The sequence below is a fragment of the Equus asinus genome, chromosome 20, assembly GCF_041296235.1.
Source record: "Equus asinus isolate D_3611 breed Donkey chromosome 20, EquAss-T2T_v2, whole genome shotgun sequence".
NCBI classification, from domain to species: Eukaryota; Metazoa; Chordata; class Mammalia; order Perissodactyla; family Equidae; genus Equus; species Equus asinus.
In genome coordinates this window covers 86,706,572-86,723,437 of record NC_091809.1, presented here as the reverse complement: position 1 = coordinate 86,723,437, position 16,866 = coordinate 86,706,572, and the positions used below count along the sequence as shown (strand labels likewise).

General features: G+C 37.9%; 1 protein-coding gene across 1 annotated transcript; it reads left to right on the top strand.

The window, feature by feature from the left end:
• The first annotated feature begins 9,082 nt into the window (after positions 1-9,082).
• Positions 9,083-10,039, top strand: LOC106831708 (olfactory receptor 51I2-like). Its single transcript, XM_014842117.3, has one exon. It carries the CDS (start codon positions 9,083-9,085, stop codon positions 10,037-10,039), a length of 957 nt encoding a protein of 318 aa, XP_014697603.2.
• Positions 10,040-16,866: the final 6,827 nt, after the last annotated feature.

Sequence of the window (16,866 nt, the reverse complement as noted above, 5' to 3'; positions counted from 1 at the left end):
ATGAGGAGTTAGTACTCAAAGGATATAGAGTTTCAGTTTGGAATGACAAAAATGTTCTAGAAATGGATAGTGGTGAAGGTTGTACAGCATGAATGTACTTAATCCTATTGAATTGTACACTTAAAAAATTGTTAAAATGGTAAATTTTATGTTATGTATGTTTTACAACAATAAATAATCATCAAAGAAATAATGTAAAATATCTCATTATCAATTTAATATCAAGAACATGTTGAAACAATTGTATTTTGTAAAGATTGTATTTGTAAAGAAAATATATTATGAAAGTTTTTTAAAAGTAGCCCAAAGAGGATTTAATCCCCCATATCGAGAGGAGGAAAGAACCCTGGGATAGAATTTGTGAGCTCTGAGCTATAGTTCCTATTCTGCCACTAGATGGGTAACATTGTCTAATTCACATAAACTCTTTGAACTAACTCTGTAAAACATGATGATTAAGTTAGATAATCTCTAAATCCCATCACCATTCCAAATATTATGTGATCTGAATACTAAGAAGCCACAAAAAATTCCAAAAGGCCTGCAAGGCTGAAACCCTCCAGGAACTCCTTGGGAACTGCTTTCTGACTCACCTAAGAAAGCCAGCCCCCTTCCCTGAGGCCACACCTGCTATTTGGCCAAACATCGTATTTATCAACTTGATCTCCTACCCTCTGATTCTGCCAATTATGGTTCTTCTAAAAATCAAAATCTAAAAATCTGTTTATTAGAGATGACAACAGTATCTACCCCTCAGTGTTTTTGCGAGAATTATGTGCAATAATCCATGTACAACATTTAGCACAGTATTTAGCACATAGTATGAACTCAATAATTGCACATTATTTTTACCATGAAGGGTGCAGGTAATAACCCCTGCTTCACAGGGATATTGAGGGGCTAGAAATGTGGCAAGCAAGCCACACAAATTTTTTTTAAACACTCTTCTAGTCACATTAGCCTGGGAACTTAAAGTTTAAGAACTGGGCTTTTTCTCTCTCTCTCTCTTTCTCTCTTACACCTGTTCTGGACTAAGGTTGGAGGATGGGCAAAAGTAAAGGAGCGTGGTGGATGGGGGAAGTGAGATTTAAATGGGATTCAGATGGGATTGAAATGACTGATCTTATGCACTAAAGGAGAAAGACCAACAGAAAGGCCATAGTTTTCAATGTTGTCCCAGGAAAATGAGATTGCATTCTAGAAGGTAGCAAACTAAAGGAAGGTTACAGCCGTTATTTACTCCTTGATCACGTGGATAAGGGTCCTGAGAAAGCTTTTGCCTTCTGGTTCCCATTTATATGAAAGGGCTTCCAGAAGGAAGCCCTCTGGGTGCTGAGGAGCTGAGCTAACTCATAGAGGTGGTCCCAGGCAAGCCCTGTGAGAGATGCTTCTGGATCTCAGGCAAGTGCTCACTGGAGTGAGAATATCTTTCCCAGCGAAAAAGAATCTCCAGGGACTGAGGACCATAAAAAGACTGCCCTTTTCCCAGCCATGTTTATATTGGCCTGGTCAGCAAAGGGCATGAGTTTAGGTACCCAATTTCCCTTGAGAGCCAAAGAGTCTGAGGTTGCCCCGTAACTAAGACAGCACCGATCTGCCAGTAATTTCATTTAGCCCCCATCTCTGAGCAGCACAACATTTATCCCAGCCTGGATTGACAAGAATGAAGGACAGAATATAAGTTTGTTTGTTTCTTGCCATAGAGATTTCCCCAAGCTTTTTTTATTATTGGAAGAAAAGATTTAATCTCAATACATATTTATGACCAGAGATTACCAGCATCACATATTTGGGATTCTTTCCAATGATGATCACCACGAGTTCTCCAGCTGATGCCAAAATTCATGCCTAACGTCCGTTTCTTTGATATCATTCAATGGTAAACATTCAAGAATCATTGCAGACACTGTAGAAGGTAAGGGGAATACAAAAATAAACAACAATAGATATTATAGTCGGTGTCAGATATTATCCAAAAGACAAGAGATAACAAGTCTTGGCAAAGATATGGAGAAAAGGGAACACCTGTGCACTGTTGGTAGGCATGTAAATTGGTGTAGTCACTATGCAAAACAGTGTGGAAGTTAGTCAAGAAAGTAAAAATAGAACTACCATATGATTCAGAAATCCCACTTCTGTTTGAGTATTTATCCAAACGAAACAAAATCATTATCTCAAAGAGATATCTGTACTCCCCTGTTCACTGAAGCATTATTCACAATAACTGAGATATGAAACAACTTAAGTGACTGTTGATGGATGAACGGCTAAAGAAAATGTGACATATACCTATTGTATATAATAGATGAAATATTTTCAGATTTGAAAAAGAAGGACATCCTTCCATTTGCAACAAACTGGAGGGCATTATGCTAAGTGAAATATGCCAGACAGAGGAAGACAAATACTGCGTGGTATCACTTACACGTGAATCAAGGAGGAAAAAAAAAAGTCAAACTATAGAACCAGAGTGTAGAATGGTGGTTGCCAGAGGCTGAGGAATGGGGAAAGAGGGAGTAGTTGGTAAAAGAATACCAACTTCCAATTGAGTTTTGAAATAACTCAAGTTCTGAGGATCGAAGTATAAGATAGTGACTGTAGATAATAACACTGTATTGTATAATTCAAATTTGCTGCGAGTAGAACCTATATGTTCTCAGCCAAAAAAAGAAAGTAAATATGCGAGGTGATGGATGTGTTAATTAATTCAACGATGGTGGGAGTCTTTTCACAACGTAAACACAGATCATCACATTGTACACTAAATATATTATAATTTTATTTTTGTTATATTGAGGTCATATTGGCTTATAACATTGTGCAAATTTCAGGTGTATATTATTATATTTCAGTTTCTATACAGACGGCATCATGTTCACCACCAATAGTCTAGTTTTTATCCGTCACCATACGTATGCACCCCTCTGTCCCTTTTGCTCTCCCCCCATCCACTTCCCCTTTGCTAACCACTAGTCTGTTCTCCTTATCCATGTGTTTGTTTATCTTCCATATATGAGTGAAATCATACAGTATTTGTCTTTCTCTGTCTGACTTATTTTGCTTAGCTTAATACCCTCAAGGTCTATCCATGTTGTTGCAAATAGCACGATTCCATCTTTTATATGGCTGAGTAGTATTCTAGTGTGTGTGTGTGTGTGTGTGTGTGTACCACATCTTCTTTATCCATTCATCTGCTGAAGGGTACTTGGTTTGCTTCCACCTCTTGGCTACTGTGAATAATGCTGTAACGAACACAGGGGAGCATAAATCTTTTTGAATCGTTGATTTCATGTTATTTGGATAAATATCCAGTAGGGAGATGGCTGGATCATATGGTATTTCTATTTTTGATTTTTTTGATAAATCTCCATACTGTTTTCCATAGTGGCTATGCATCAGTTTGCATTTTATTTGTTAGTTATACCTCAGTACATACAAAAATTAACCCAAAATTCACCACTGACCTAAATTCAAAAAAAAATTAACATAAGTATGAATCTATAAAACTTTTAGGAAAACATAGGAGAAAATCCTCAGGATCTAGGGCAAAATGTTCTTAGTCTTGACACCAAAAGCATGACTAATAAATCAATAAATGAGACTTCATTAAAATTAAAGCTGCTGCTGATTCAAAGACTCAGTTAAGAAGATGAAAAGACAACCTACAAACTGAGAGAATATATTTGCAATTTCTATATCCAGAAAAGGCCTGGTATCTAGAATATATTAAAAACTCTCAAAATTCAACTGGAAAAAAAATCTAATTAGAATTAAGCAAAAGCCATAAAGAGACATTTCATGGAAAAAGATAAACAGATGGTAAACACATGAAAAGATGTTCAAAGTTATTAGCCAGTAGGAAACGAAAATTAAAACCACAGTGAGATATCACTACACATCTATCAGAATGGCTAAATTTTTTTTTAAAGGTGAAAACATCAAATGCTGGCATGGATGTGGGGAAACTGAATCACTCATACATTGCTGGTTGAAATGTAAAATAGTATAGCGAAGCCATTCTGGAAAATATTTTGGCAGTTTCTAAAAATACTAGACATGAAACTAACATATGGCCGAGCATTTGCACTCCTGGGCATTTATCCCAGATAAAAGAAGAGTTATGATCACCAAAAAGTTGCATACAAATGTTTATAGTAGCTTTATTTTTAGTAGCCAAAACCTGGAAACAGCACAGATGTTCTTCAACAGGTGAGTGGTTAAACACACTGTGGTAGAGCCAGGCCCTACAATATTGCTTAGCATTTAAAAAGGAATGAACTATTGATACACAGAATAAGCTGGATAAATCTCCAGAGAATTACGCTGAGTGGGGAAACAAAAACCCACAATCCCAAAGATACTATACAGCATAATTTCATCTATATAACATTCTTGAATTGACAAAATTATAGAGATATAGAATACGTTAGGGATTGCCAGGGATTAAAAAGGGTATGAGGAGAGAAGAGTGGGAGTGACTATAAAAGGCTTTGTAGTTCATGTCGCCCTCTTCAAGGAGTGGGAACTCCTGGAGGACTGCTCCTGGGGCCTCACCAGGAATGTTGTCCTGGAAGGAGTGCAAATGCAGATGGGGTCTTGAAGCTGATAGTCTTTGAAGATAATAAAACACAGTGGGGTTTTGCAGAATCTATGATCCTGTCTCCCTTTGCCCCTTATTCTTTAGTCCCTTCAAACACTTCCTCTGATTCCAAAGTAATCTCATCTTTTCCATTCCCCAGGGACCTGAGTGGAGTGATTCCTCTGTGGCCCAGGCTTGGCCTTCCCTGAAGATAGGCACTGCTGCCAAGGCATCCCCGTGCAGGGGGATAAAACCCAATCCCTCTTCCACAAAGACATCCTGCAGGATGTGGAATGGCAGAGCAACCTGGGACAATGGCCAGGGTGACTAACCTGGAGCCCCAACACACCCCCTTCTTCATTTCCCAGGTGGATGGCTGCCAGCACCTCAGCCTCACATGGAGATATCAGTGGGAAGGCTCTGGAAAAAAAAAATAATGCAGAAGAAGGAGAAATAATCAGTCTTGGACAATGAGAGATAGTGGCCCCATCCATTTCTTGTAAAAGAGGGCCTGAAGGATGCTGCCTTCCTGAGGTTCAGGGAGTTTACAGCTCAGAGGCAAATTGGAATCCCAGACCACACCTCCAGGAAGGTATGTTCCTCCTAGTCTTGAGAGGGAGTAGATGAGAGGATGTGTCAATGTCCATATGGCATTCAAAGGTCATCTGAGCACTAGTTCAGTATTTCATCCATCCTTGTCCTTGTCTGGACTGGCATTTCTCCACAGACATGCCTTGTCACACTCATTTGCTGGGAGGACCCCATGGAGCCATCTGATGGTGCAGAATAAACCTGATTTCCAGGACTCTGTGAACCAAGTGGGGAAAAGAGGGCCGGGCAGCCTAACCTTTCCTCAATCCCCTTGTTTTCAATATTGTTCCTCTTCCATTTCTGTCTGGCATCTCTGAGTCCAGAACCTTGCTAGTAGAAATTTTCCAGAAAGTGATCTGTCTTCTATAAGATTGGAAGTTACAAGAAAGAGAATCTTACAACTGCTCTTTATAAAATCATCCTGTCTTCAATCCCACTCCTCACTCTTGCCTTTATCTACTCTAACTCCTTAATCCTTTTCAAGTGAATCAGTAGCATAACCTCCTCTCCATAGGAACTCTATTTCTACCAGTTTCTTATCACTTTTCTTATTTTTAGCCATCACCCATAATATTGTTGATATGCCTTATATCCCATCCTATTCTTCTGTCACTATGATAAATTTTTTTTTAATTTTTTAGTATCACTTGAGATTTTGCAGAATGAAGATGTTTGTGTGCAATTCACCATGTTTAACTAGAAAACTCTTCCCATTAAATGTTGTTAATTGCTATAGAGAAAAACTATTGATTTGCTAGTATTTTATTATGGGAAAATTCAAAAATACTCAAAATTAGAGACAGGATAAAATCGATCTCTATATGACCATATCCAGCTACCTTGAACATCAGCTCATAGCCACTCTTTCAGCTTAGCTCCACACAATCCCCACCATGTGTCCCCCACTCCTTCAATTATATAGAAGTCAATCTAAGTCATTGTGTCATTCTTATTTAAAGAATATTTTCAGACAGTAAAACATAGCCATAATGTTATAATCACACCAAAATAAAACATCATCATCAAGATTTCAGCCAGTATTCATACTTCCCCAATTACTCTAGAAAAGTATTTTTGTATTGTTAGTTTGCTCACTTTTTATATTTGATTTGCTCGAAACAATATCCTAACGTGGTTCAGACATTGCATTTGGTTGATATAGTCAAATCTCTCTTAATCTATAGTTTTTCCTTCCTCCTTTTTTATTTTCTTGTAATTTATTTGTGGAAGAAGCTAGAATTTTGTCCTGTCAAGGTTTTGAGGGTTTTGTTAAATTTGGATCCTTCTCACGCACCTTTTGGTGTCCTTTAACATGTCTGCTTGCCTGTTGTCCCCTATATTCTCTCTAAATTGGTGGTCAGATATGAGTCAGGCTTATTATTTTCGTAAAATATGTAAATGTCTGTCATTTTTGTGATACTCTCAGCACTTGATTTTTTGGCATTATTTCATTGGGTTTGCAAAAAAGTGGTACTCTAATTCTATTATTTCTTAGTAGCTGGGATGCTTCTGTAGAGACAAACCTTCCTTCATCAATTTTTTTCTTTACATCAGGCAACAATTTGTAGAAAAGAAGCAGGTTATTTGCAGTTTTCAGAATACTGACTACTTAATCTTGCTGACATCATCCTTACACACACACATATTTAATATATTTCAGTCTATTGCAGTAATTATTCCCTTTGATAATCAATTGGCCCATAGTTGGCAAATGGGAGCCTCTTAAGTTGACTGCTTTGTCTTTTTTAAATGATCCTAATTTTTTTTGATTGGTTCCTTGTTTTCTAGTATTAAAAGATATCGAAGCTCGTTTGGTATATTTCCAGCCCAACGCTTGAAATCAGCCATTTGTCAAAGGCTATCTGGCTCCTTTCGGGACAATAGGGTATTTAGAGACCACATCTAAGCATTAAGTGTGTTCCTTGCTATTGAGTTGTTCTTGTTTGTAGTCACTTTCTGTGAATAAAGCTGAGAAATACATATTATTTAAAAGAGAAATATTTCTTAAGCTTATTCTGATATTCCCAACTCAACTTTATGATTACAGCATTTTGATTTACTCATTCGATTTTAGATATGTATCTTTTATTTTTTAAAACTTGAGTTCCAAAGGCATTAAAATAACTACTTAAATGATTTATCCTACAATAATAGTCCATATTACAAATAACAATTAAAACATTGACTTTGATGTATTTTTTCCTTTTCCACCCGAACAACATTCTAGATGTATTAGGAATACATGATTACATCAATTTATCCACACTCTCTGTACACATTGATCCTTTTTTTGTGGTCTACTGGTCTTAAGAGATTTCTGGGATAAAGTCTGATATTTTTCCATTTTGAGATTTGCTGCTTCTATCTGAGTGCTTATAGAATTTTTGTTTATCCTTTCAATATAACAACTATACCTAGATACATCTAGATTTGCTTATTTGTTAGTATTTATTTTCTGGTACATTACATTACAAGCACTTTTATATAAAGACTTAGTTTTTATTTCATCTTTCAGAAAAATATTTTATGATACACGTAAATATTTTTCTATTTTGCATTTTTATTTTATTCCTATTCAAGAATACCTACGTTTTGAATTCCACTATTTATCTGGCATGTCTATTGTATTATCTCTAATTACTTTTATCATTGTTTTAATTTAATTTTGTTTTATTATTTGTAATTCTATTCTCTATATCTGAGTGTTTTAAGTAGTATTCCTTTTCGTAATAGGAATATTTTCTATTTCAAAGTATCTTTTATAATTTTCCTCATGTTATTTTCTTCAGTTTACCATTTTGATTTTCATTTTCTTTTTTATTGTACTCATTTTTATACTCTAATATCAAAAATTTTAATTTGGTTCATGATTTCTTTAATTTCTTTCTTTAGGAAATTTTCATAAAGAATTTTCTTCTCTTTCCTGAATAATTCATTATCTCAAAGAGCATTTTTACATCTATTTAACTTGTTTTATACCTTTTAATTTTTACAAAACATACCTGCACAAATTCTATGTTGGAACTTCTCCGTTGCTCATCTTTGACTGGGGTGACTTGCACCGAGACTTGATATTTGCTCAGAAACAGTGTCTGAAAGAGAAGGCATGGAGGATGATGAAGCTGACCCTGTCAGCAACTTTACTTCACTATGCTTTCTTTCAAAATCTACCACCAAAATATGCAAACTCCTCTGCTCTGGAGGCAAAGTGCATGTCACCCTCATTCCAAAAGAAAAGTAAAAAAATAGGTCATCCTTACTTTCAGAGTGAGTTGATCCCATTGGCTCAGTATGGCATAACTGTAGGCCCCAGGATTCATGCTAAAACTCCTTTTGTCTCAAAGACCTATTTTTGCTGGGTTTTAAAATAGCTGCTAAAAGATATTTGGGTGGCAGTTTCCCTTAGGTTCTTTTATTAACCTACCTTTTGAGTGCTTTTTGTTTGCTTATTTACTTGTTTGTTTGGTTTGGGGGGATTTAAAGGTGAATCCAAGAAAGAGAAATAAGCCCATGCTGTCAGCACTTCAGGCTTATACAGAATGTTTGCAATTTATCTCCATGAGACCACTGCTTCTTGTTTAAAATAGAGATTTTTGATCACCCTCTATAGAATCATCTCAAATTTTTTGAAACAAAACATTATTTTCTTCAGTATGCCAAGAAATCAGTGTTTCACCCTATCAAATGATATTTCACAGTAAATAGGTATGAATTATAAATATTCTCCAGTTTGCTTTTAGATGGAGTATGTTTTTAGATCTCTTTCACATTTCATATTTGCTATTGTGTGCGAACTGAAGTCAACTAACATCAGAGTTGGTGTTTTTTCCAATACTTTTGTCTCATCTTCCTATTTTTCTGCCCAGATTGAAGAGGTCACATCTTTCTGGAGACCTCGTCTTTCCTCCAAGGATGCTCCCTTCTCATACCTGTATCAACACCTCTTTCTTCCAGCCATCTGCTTTCCTGATGATTGGCATTCCAGGCCTGGAGGCCGTTCATGGCTGCATCTCCATCCCCTTCTCTGCCATGTACACTGCAGCTCTCACTGGAAATGGCCTGATCCTCCTGGCAGTAAGGAGGACTCCCAGCCTGCATCAGCCCATGTACTACTTCCTGTCCATACTGGCTCTCACCGATGTGGGCCTCACCTTGTCCACACTGCCCACTACCCTGGCTGTGCTCTGGTTTGACTATCGGCTCATCGGCTTCAATGCCTGCCTGGTCCAGATGTTCTTCCTTCATTCCTTCTCTGTGGTGGAGTCCTCGGTGCTCCTGGCCATGTCATTTGACCGCTTTGTGGCCATCTCCACCCCCCTGCACTATGCAGGTGTCCTCACAAATAATGTCATTATCAGGATTGGGCTGGCTATTGTGACTCGAGCCACTGTGTCCCTCTTCCCACTGCCCTTCTTACTAAAGCGGCTGAACTTTTGCCCTGGCAAGATCCTCTTGTCCCATTCATTCTGTTTCCATGCAGATGTCATGAAACGGGCCTGTGCTGACATTACTGTCAACATTATTTATGGGCTGTACATAGTTCTGTCCACAATAGGTATAGACTCCTTACTTGTTGTCCTGTCTTATACCCTTATTCTTCATACAGTGATGGGTCTGGCCTCTCCCAGGGAGCGTGTGCGGGCCCTCAATACTTGTGTTTCTCACATCTCAGCTGTTATGGTTTTCTACATCCCAGTCATAGGAGTGTCCATGATCCACCGTTTTGGGAGGCACCTGCCCCCCATTGTTCATGCTCTTGTTGCCTATGTGTACCTGATGGTGCCCCCTGTGCTCAACCCCATCATCTACAGTGTGAAATCCAAACCCATCAGGGATGCCATGCTCAGAGTGCTAATGAGGCAGGGCTGATGAAACCAAGGAACAGCCACAGAATCTGAGGGAAAACATTGCCAGTCATATTTTATGTCCAGATTGCCCTTATTCCGAGGCTTGACCTACACACATTATCAAGAGTATGACAAGTAAATGAACATCCTCAGACTGATGGGTGAAGAACTGTCTTGATTCTTCCCTGAACTCATTAACCTCTGATATTTTCTTTAGTGTTTCCTAGTGCAAGAATTTGTGCTCTGGACAAGAGATATTAAAATGAACGATATATGGTCTCCTCCATCTGTTGGAGGACAGAAGCCTGTAAACACATAATTATAATAAAGTTTAATGGAGCTGCAATAGGTACACACAAAGTGCTATATGAACCTGGAAGAGGGCTTACTGCCTTGCCAAGAGGAAATGAGAAAGGAGGCAGGTCAGGAGACTGAAGGGTGAGTATGAGTTTGTCAGGCAGAAAAGACAGGCAAGGGGAGGGCGCACCTAAGAAAGGGAAAAGAATGTAAAAAACAAAAACCCGAGGTGTGGAATAATTTGCCGTGCTTATGGAAAGCTGAGTAGTCGCATATGGCTCCGCAGAATCTGTATGTGAAAAACAGAAGATGAGCAGAAATCATGGGCAGTGATGAGATTTCTTGGGGCCCCTCAGACCTGTTGAAACATTTGACCTTCATTCTTTGTTTAAAAGCCAGTCATGGAAAGGCTATTGCATTGTAAAAGGTTGCACAGGCTTAACTGTGTATTACAGATTAGAAAGGTTGAAAGGGAGAAGAAAAACATCGTAAAGAAACCACCTAAGAGATTGTCGTAACAGACAGGAAAAAGGGAATGGAAGATAAATTAAGTCAGTGTAATATGTAGTGGAAAAAAGTAGATATATTTTTTAAAAATTATATATCTAGATTTTCTTTCTCTGTTCTCTGAAAGTGCCCAGAAGCAGTGACACCAGTAGCAGTGAGCGGAGCTAGTACCCACTTACTGCTTTCTAAATACCATTCCCCACTACAAATAACCCAGGATCCTTGGAGCAATAGTAATTCCAATTATGACACAGGGAAAATATAAGTTGATCCTGGAATAGCTTATAACTGAAGCAGTAAAGACTACAGAAACAATAAGGTCGTGTAAAAAGGAAACACACGAATTCATGTGAAAGGGCTAACAGTGGCCAAAGGTTGACAATTGGAACATTAAAAACAATTTTGACAGCAATTGGTGATCATGAATTGAGTTTTTTAAAAATATGAGTCCATAGTGATATTCAAAACAAAGAGGGAAAATAGCAGGAAAAGAAGAAAACTCATCTTTATAGAAGAATGTCATATAATAAATGCTAAAGTATTATCATAGATTTAGAAAAGTACCTTTTTGCAGTTTTTAACGTAACTTAAAAATAATCAACAAATGCATAAAGGATGTTGGGAAACAAAATATCCACAGTCTCTCTGCATCACTGGAAAGTTTACTTACTAAATACAAAACAATGAATGTACCTAAACAATAAAACGATTGGCCATGACAACTTTAAACAAGTGATCAAATTTAGCCTAGCCAATAATGGAATAATCTGATCTTGCGTGCATTCTGAGATGTACAATAAGAATAAAACATCACATGTACAAATTCCTACCAAAAATGTTCAACGTGAACCTAATCATAAGGAAATGATCAGAAAAATCTCAAGTATGGGAAGGATCACATACATACACACATATAAACTAGCCTGAAATCTTTTAAAAATGCAATGTTATAAAAACTACATCAGAGGAATTAAATTAAAAGCGATTAAAGATACATAATAACCAAATACTAGCATTAACTAGTAGTTATTAGGACAACTGTGAAATTTAAATACGTATTGTATCTTGATGATATTATTAGGTTAGTATAATTTGCCTGGGTTTGAAAATGGTTTTGTGGTTATGTAAGAGAATCTGTTTTTAGGAGGTACATGCTTACTATCTATGAAGAAAGGTTGTAGTGTTTACAATTTACTTTCAAATGAGTCTTGGGAAAAAGTGTGTGTGTAGAGAGAGAGGAAGAAGGAGACAGAGAGAGAGATGGAGAGGGAGACCCTCATGCTCAGGGTCCTATGTATCAAAAGAGATGGGAGAGTGTCTCAGATAGTTGTTGAATGCTGGGAGAAGGCCTAAGAATAAGCCAAGGTAAGCTGATCCATTGGTGTCAAGAGCGCAGAATTAGAATGCAGAGGAAGAAAAATAATTATATTTCTTCTGGACTAGAATGTGATTTCTACTAAAACTTGAATTGGGACCTTGTCTACTCCCACCCCAAGCCAAGTCAGGGGTTTCAATACATAACACACGATATTGTAAATATAAATGATGGCACATGAGACATTGAAACCTTTGAGGCTACAGATCAGGGACTATGTTTTAGTTCTCTCTGTGTCCTCAATGCTTAACTTGGGCCTGGCATGTAAAAACTCACCCTTCAATAAGTAATGTGTGAGAGAATTAAGTAATGAATGAAGACAATGGAAGAATCTAGCCTGCAGCCCGTGAGTCTGGACAGAAATGAAGATCTCTGAGTACAGGGTCTAGCAGTCCTCCCCAGTTTACCGCCGAATGTAGGCAGCAGAGGGATGAACCCATAACCGCACAGGCCTGGGGAGTGGATCTCCCAGTTTCATTACTGCTATAGTACTCCCCTACTGCTTTCTCCATCTTCACTGGAAGACTCTTGTCCTTCCAGGAGGAGATAAGTTTCTGTCCTCTGTGTGCTGTTCCCGGATCTTCTCTCTTCTGCTCCCTTTGCAGCTTGTTTACGTCTCTCTTAGAGCACTCATCACTTGCTACTGAAATCATCCTTCGTACTGATCTATTCTAGTTCCTGGAAGGCAACACTGAAACCTGATTGACATTGATGCCTTCATTACTCGGAAAAGGGATAGACCCAGAGGCAGCTTCAGGAACATTCCTTGAATAAACCTATTTATGAATCCTAATTCCTGAATAAATGCTATGAAGTTTATTCATTTATTTATTCAAAAACTGTTTACTAGGTTTACACCACATTCCAAGTAATGCGAGCTATAGATAAAGCACGCCACACCTCTGCAGCAAATGGGATCCCTGCTCCAAATGGACACTTTGTTCCAGAATGACCTTCCTTTGGTCCTACGCTATTGCCTGATATTATAATACTTGAGACTCTAGACTTTAGGTACACATTCCTCTCATCTGCATCACCTCTTAAAGTTCAGTGTCCCTTGGATTGAGACACTTCCAAGATCATCCCAAAGAGACCAATGAGGCAGGCACTTTCTTCACTGGCATGCAAAATGGCAAAAACATAGGGAGTGGTTATTTGAAGCACGATTTAGAGGCCAATGTTTGGAAACAAATGCTCTCTTATGATGCTTCTGCACATACCTTTCTGAGATTCTGATACCAAGTCTTTGGGGTATATATTCAGAAGTGGGATTGCTGGGTGATAGGTTAGTTCTATTTTTCCTTTTTTGCGGACCTCCATACTGTTTTCCATAGTGGCTGCAGCAGTTTACATTACTGCCAAGAGTGTACAAGGGTTCCAGTTTCTCCATATCCTCATCAATACTTATCTTGTTTTTTTTAATGATCACCACTCTAATAGTTGTGAGGTGATTATTTCGTTGTGGCTTTGATTTGCTTTTTGTGAGTAATTAGAAATGTTGAGCACCTTTTCATATATGTGTTGGCCATTTGTATGTCTTCTTTGGAGAAAAGTCTATTCAGTTTCTTTGCCCATTTTTCAACTCAAGTTATTTTGTTTTTTTGCTGCTGAGTTGTAGGAGTTCCTTATAATATTTTCAGTACTAATCCCTTATCAGGTATCTGGTTTGAAAATAGTTTCTCCCATTCCATAGGTTGCCTTTTCACTCTGTTGATTATTTCCCTTGCTGTACATTAACATTTTAGTTCAATGTAGTCCCAGTTGTCTAATTTTGCTTTTCTTGCTTGTGCTTTGTGTATGTCCAATAAATCATTGCTAAATCCAATGTCATGATGTTTTTCCCCTATGTTTTATTCTGAGCTTTATATTTTAAAATCTTATATTTAAATCTTTAATCCATTTTTGGTTGATTTTTGAATACAGTGTGAGATAAGCGTCCAATTTCATTCATCTGCATGGGGATATCCAGTTTTCCCAACGTCGTTAGTTAAAGAGAATTCTCTTTTCCTATTGTATATCTTGAGATATTTGTCAAAAATCGGTTGACTATATATGTGTGAGTTTATTCCTGGGCTTTCTATTCTATATGTCAGTTTTTATGCCAATTCCATAATGTTTTAAATTACTAAAACTTCGTAATATATTTTGAAATCAGGAAGTGTGATGCCTCCCACTTTGTTCTTCTATCTCAAGATTGCTTTGACTACTTAAAGTCTCTTGTGGTTACATATGGATTTTAGACTTTTTTTTTCCATTTCTATAAAAAATATCACTAAGATTTTGATAGGAATTGCATCAAATTTGTAGATAACTTTGGGTAACATGGAGATTTTGACAATATTAAGTCTTCTAATCCATGATAATGCAATGTCTTTCCATTTATTTGTCTTTAATTTCCTTCATCAACATTTTACAGTTTTCAGTATATAAGTCTTTCACCTCCTTGGTTAAGTTTATTCGTGAGTGTTTTCCTCTTGTTGAGGGTATTATAAGCTGGATTATTTTCTTAATTTCCTTTATGAGTAGTACATCATTAGTGCATAGAAACACAAGTGATTTTTGTATATTGATTTTGTATCCTCCAACTTCACTGAATTGCTTTATTTGTTCTAACAGTTTTTGGGTTTTTTTTGAGGAAGATTAACCCTGAACTAACTACTGCCAATCTTCCTTTTTTTGCTGAGGAAGACTGGTCCTGAGCTAACATCCATGCCCATCTTCCTCTTTTTTATACGTGGGATGCCTGCCACAGCATGGCTTTTTGCCAAGTGGTGCCATGTCTGCACCTGGGATCCCAACCCGTGAACCCCAGGCCGCCAAGAAGCAGAGCATGCAAACTTAAGCTCTGCGCCACCTGGCCAGCCCCTCGTTCTAACAGTTTTTTAATGTAGTTTTGGGGGTTTTCTAAACAACAGATCATGTTATTTGTGAACAGAGATAATTTTACTTCTTCATTTCCAAATAGGATGTCTTTATTTCTTTTTCTTGTCTAATTGCTCTGGCTACAACTTTCAGTGCTATGTTGAATAGAAGTGGACATAGTGTGACAGAGTGTGCATCCTTGTTTTGTTCTTAATCTTAGAGGAAAATCTTTCAGTTTTAACTGTGGCATACGATGTTAGCTGTGGGCTTCTCATATGTGTTCTTTCTTATGTTGAGAGACAGGCCTTATTTATCTAGCTCTCCCATGTTCATTACAACATCATTCAAAATAGCCAAGATATTGCAGCAACCCACATGTTCATTAACAGATGAATGGATAAGGAAAATGTGGTATACACACAGAGTGGAATATTATTCAGGCTTAAAAAGGTAAAGAACCCTGCCATTTGCAACAAGGAAGTTTTTGGAGGGGATTAATATGTCTATAACCTTGATTTTGATGATGATTTCATGTACAAATTCATCAAACCGTTTACATTAAATAAATGCATTTTTGTGTATATCAATTATAGGTCAATAAAGCTGTTACACACACACAGATGCTTCTGCAATTCAGCCTGGGGCCTCTTCATGTTTTCAATTTTTTACCTCTGTTAGAAAGAAAGGAAGCCCCTTGGGACAGAATAAGATAGCAAGAAACATTTCCTAGTTTTGAAGATGCTCTGTCTCTCTAAGGACATAAAAACAAAGACATGGAAGAGCTCCCAGTAAGCATGCCTTCCCCCATTCATCTCTGTCTGTCTTAAAGTCCTTAATTCCTCATCTATCCCCTCTGATTACTCAGTACATATTTGCTGTGGAACAAAATGGGGCTTTCACAATGTCACATGAGGAACAGACACAGGAGGTGGGGTGGCTTAATTTGTTTGAACAACCCTGTCGACCAAGGAGAGAGTGGAGGGAATAAACACAAATAAACCTGAATCTCTGAAATGTTGTCATTTGGAGGGGCCAGAAACTGTTCTGTGTGACTGTAAATGGCAGATCTGATATCACTAAAGAGCATAGTAAAAGAAGAGATAGAAGTGTCCAGTAAAATTTCCTGGAGATGTGGCAGAATGGATGGACCTAAAGATGATGATGATTCTAGCACTCTCCTCCTCAAATAAGTTGCTCAAATACCTCACTTTCCTTATAACTCTCCAACCCAACACTCATATCCCATATACTCCCCATTGCCCAGGAAAAAACAAACAGAGAATTCCTTTTCAGCCTGTTGCCTGTGGATTGCACATCCCTCAAGAGCAGCAACTCGCTAAGGCATCAAGCCAGTGGTGTAAATGCTCTATCTTAGTTTTAGAGTTTTCCTGGGCTCCTTACACAAGTAAGAGGTAGAGAAAGCTGTGACAACAAGAAAGGTGAGTAACTTGGGGCCCAGATAGCATCCCTTCTACACTATTTAGAGGGATGGGGGCCTGCTTAGTGAGTCTGAGTTCCCTTTTCTGTCAGCTGCTGCAAGGTGGAGGAGCCAATGGGATGGGAGATTAGCAGATGTCATAAGCAAGAAGAAAAGTAAGGAGGCCTGGACTTCAATAGATGGCAGGTCTATGCCCTGAGATAAGACAGATGAAGTGAAGAAGCCTCCTTTTGAAGCCCAGAGATTTCCCAATTCAGAAAATTACTCAGAAACCCAGACTCTGAGTCCAAGCAGATGAGTACCCTCTAGTTTCTCTGAGTAGGAGAGCAGTAGAAAGGGTATCTTAAGATCCCACCCCCACAGTTGACAT

What these genes read in the sequence shown, in the direction of transcription:
- LOC106831708 (XM_014842117.3), top strand. Translation starts at nt 9,083, where the DNA reads ATGCTCCCTTCTCATACCTGTATCAACACCTCTTTCTTCCAGCCATCT.